Genomic DNA, 3,667 nt, shown 5'->3' with positions numbered 1-3,667 from the left:
GATTCGATTATGCCTCTGACCACCACTCTCAGCTGTTTCTCCTGCTCCAGCTGGTAGGTGTGGTACTGGTATTTGTACGTATCCAGTACCCTAATCATCTGCCTGTAGTCTTCGGTAGTAGGAGGGTGAGTTCTAACTCCCTCCTTGGTGGTCACTCCGCATCCATAATTTATTTTCTTGTCCATAAGTCGGCGCGTGATTTCGTCGTATTTGTCCTTCTCGCGAAGGACAATTGGAGGCACCTTTGTCCTCCGTTGACTTTGCTGCTGGGCGGCAGGGGTGGCCTGCTTATTCTGCTGCTCGACATCAAGCTGCTGGGCGGCAAGGGTGGCCTGCTTCTTCTTTCCGATGTTGACTTCTGGCTGGCTGGTGTTGGTATGGGTCTGGGCTCCTGTGCGAGGGTCCCTTCTTTGTCCCGGCTCTGTGGGCAATCTTTTTGTTTTCGAGTTGTCCTCACTGGAGGACACAGGCCTGGCTCGCTTCCTCCTTCGACGGCGATTTGAGCTTTGGTAGCCCTCGCCGTCTGAAGAGTCCGTAACCGGGCCCCTGCCCTCCTTGGCGGCAATTGAGGGAGCTGCCGCCTCAGCGGGTCCCTCAACAGTTTCACAGTCGCTGGTGGAGGCTGCGCTCTCCTCCATTCTGTCCTCCTCAGTCGCCACCTGCACTTTGGAATTATTGGCCGCTAAAAGCGTTTTCGCCTTCACCGCCCGGTCCCTCCAAAATGTAACCTCCATCATGGTCGACTCCAACTTGGCCTCGAGCGCCTCAAAGCGCCTCAGCACCTCCTCGGCGAGGTCTGCTTTGGACTCCTCCATGTCCTGCAACACACAATTCAAACAAAAACCTCAAGGCTCAGCACCAGCTGAATAAACGTGCTGATAAGCACACTAATAGCAGCGTAGTTCAAAGACTTTAAGCAACCAAGAATGGTAGACTCTTGTAAGACAGTTTACACTTCGATTTCCAACACTGTGATTCTGCAGAGCGCGATGCGTAGCACGATGTTTACTGGTCAAAATATGAACTCTCTATCACACGTGACCAGGCTGCTTGAAAAGCTTTTCGTTTTACCTAAGGACAAACACCTGGTTTGTTCAAAATAGAACTACACCACTCTTTTTCGGCTGTTGCGTGTTTACTTAGATGTAAATTTTCCATCTCGTATTGAGTTTCAAATAAAAGATATAATTTTCCAACAAAAGATACAAGTAGCTCCAATAAAGCCAAAGTGTTGCTAGAAACTCAAGGGCATTTTTTACAGCGCTGTATATATTGTATGATGACCCTTTTAACATCCAATTTAAATAAACAAAATACATTTGACTTACTTTATGTTTTAATATAAATTATAATTTGTTGAATTAATTAAAAACTAAGGTTCGAAAAGTATATTTTTGTACTAGTGTACCGACGTATCGATGTGGAACAAGTATATTTAATTTGGGTAAAAATTATAACTGCTTAGATACTAAATAATTTGATAACACGCCTTCAGAATTGAAAGTTGTACACTTACTGAACATACAAGATAGCACGTTCACTGCAAAGTTGGTCCCATGGGAGCTGCAATCAAGTCAATATCACAAAAGCGAAGGCACAATAGGACAGAGGTGACCGCGGTGCTAGCCCAAACACCACCTCGGCGGTGAGGAATGGGTTTTAGTGGGTGAACAGCTAAGATGAAGTCCCGCACAGCCCGAGCACCAGATCATCAGCTCTCTCTCTCAAAAAACAGTCCGTTTCAAGATGTTGCATCGGCTATGGTCAATCGGCACCGGACATCAAGTTGGTGCAAATTGTCTTTCGGTTAGATGAGACGGTTCCAAAAATCATGGACTAATTCATGTTCCTATTACTGCGATGACAGGTTAAACGCTTTGAAAGCTGATATTTAAACTATTTCGCTAAATTCCGACACTCTATTTTCCACATACATATTGTCGCTTCTTCTGCTTCCCTTTTTCATCAGCCTTTATTTATCCACTGCTGCATATAAGCCTCTTCCAAATTTCTTCATGTGTCCCTATCTAGAGCAAATTGGTACCAGCTTCGGCCGACCGAATGCTTGATGTCTAGATATCTAGCGATCTCTTTTAGCGTCTTTCTATGCTTCTCTTTGTTTATCGTGCCCGCCATTTTACCAGGCGTTTTGTCCACTTATTGTAGTCCTGCCTTGGCACATGTCTACCACATCGTCATTTAAGTTCAGCTATGCGCTCGATTGTGTCTTTTACTTTTGTCCTCCTCCTTATTTCTGTATTGCGTATTTTGTCTAGTAGGCTGATTCCAAGCATTCGTTTCTTTTTCACTTTCCATTACTCTTTGGGCTGCTCTAAGGCGTTCTGTCATTTTCTGCGTTAAGGTTACAGTTTCCAGCCCATATGCAGATACGGGTGAGATACATGCGTCATAGCCTTTTCTCGTTAGACCTATAGGGATGTTTTGGTTGTTGAGGCTATATCCTAATTTCCCGTATGCCGCTCAGTGGTATGCTCCTGGACACTCACGGTCGCTACATGTTAATAAACTCACTTGGCCTTGTAACATGCCGTCCGCCTCGAAGTCATCAGTAGCTTAAGCAGCGAAATGGCATATTCAAAAATTAAGAAAACAAAATGGTCAGTACAAGCTGATAACAAAATACGAATTTGCATGTAGTAATTATTTATTCTGCTAGAAAACGAAACGAAACATCTGTATCATTTCAAATTCAATTAATTGAAGTAATTTGTAATAATAAATTAAAAATAAAAACTTTATTAATCTAGATTAATAAGCCATTAGTAATACTATTTTCTTTTAGCCTACATCGGTTAAGTGAAAATGGAATGATGAGCCGCGAATCCGTATTCTGGCATCCCAAGAAACCTGGATGTTTTAGATCTGCTGCGGTGATACAAATTAACACCGGATTGGCCGATTTTTACCCGGCCTTATGTATGCTGTCACTGGGAATGCTGTCAAGCTTACTCATTTTGACTTTTGAAATGTGTCTTTTCAATGTATCGCCCTAGAGCTGGAACGCCTTTTTTTAAAATAGTGTTGCCGATCGTACACATTGTAATCGAGTACCAATATATTTCATATAGTGTAATTCTCTAAAAGGTTAATCATACACATAAATTGAAATTTAAGTCATAAAACTTGAAGATGCGCTGAGAGTGCTTGCAAATTAAAATATATAAGAATGATTTGATCTATAAGCAATCTAATAATGCACTAGTTATTATTGCTTTTAAATATATTTGCTTAATAGTAGAATAACATCAAATACGAGATATTCTCAAATAAGGCATATGTAGTAAAAGACGAATAGTGGTGAAAAAATGAATCGCTCGCTAAGAACCATGCCTGTAAATTCTAACATTTTCATAAAAAGCTTGAACTGTAAATTGAGCACATTTTACAAACCAAGTATGCGGAAATTTCTGATTTGTATTTTTTTATATTAAGTAAAAAGCATCTCAAGACATAAGTCAGTGTTGTTAATTTATGCGTTGATTTAAAAATAAAAACATAACAAATATATACTAAAAGGCGACATTACAGGCTTAAATAACTGGTTCTATTCTCTTGTTACAACACGCGGAAATAACGTCGGATTCGTGCGCGGTGAAATAAATTTTAAATTTACAAAGAAGTGGAACAGCGAATTCTTTGAGCAGAC

At 41.1% G+C, this 3,667-nt stretch overlaps 1 protein-coding gene across 1 annotated transcript in view; it reads left to right on the top strand.

The window, feature by feature from the left end:
• The window catches only part of LOC125505374, a 4,947-nt gene extending 1,853 nt beyond the window's left edge, over positions 1-3,094 (top strand). Inside the window, exon 3 of the mRNA XM_048669079.1 lies at positions 2,804-3,094. Within this exon, the coding sequence (XP_048525036.1) occupies positions 2,804-3,014 (211 nt within the window). The 3' untranslated portion in view covers positions 3,015-3,094. The remainder of the gene's footprint in view (positions 1-2,803) is intronic.
• The last annotated feature ends 573 nt before the right edge of the window (positions 3,095-3,667 follow it).

The sequence above is a fragment of the Dendroctonus ponderosae genome, unplaced genomic scaffold (assembly GCF_020466585.1).
Source record: "Dendroctonus ponderosae isolate FM_Combo_2020 unplaced genomic scaffold, Dpon_F_20191213v2 Dpon_F_20191213_8, whole genome shotgun sequence".
Taxonomy (NCBI): domain Eukaryota; kingdom Metazoa; phylum Arthropoda; class Insecta; order Coleoptera; family Curculionidae; genus Dendroctonus; species Dendroctonus ponderosae.
This window is presented reverse-complemented; position numbering and strand designations above follow the sequence as displayed.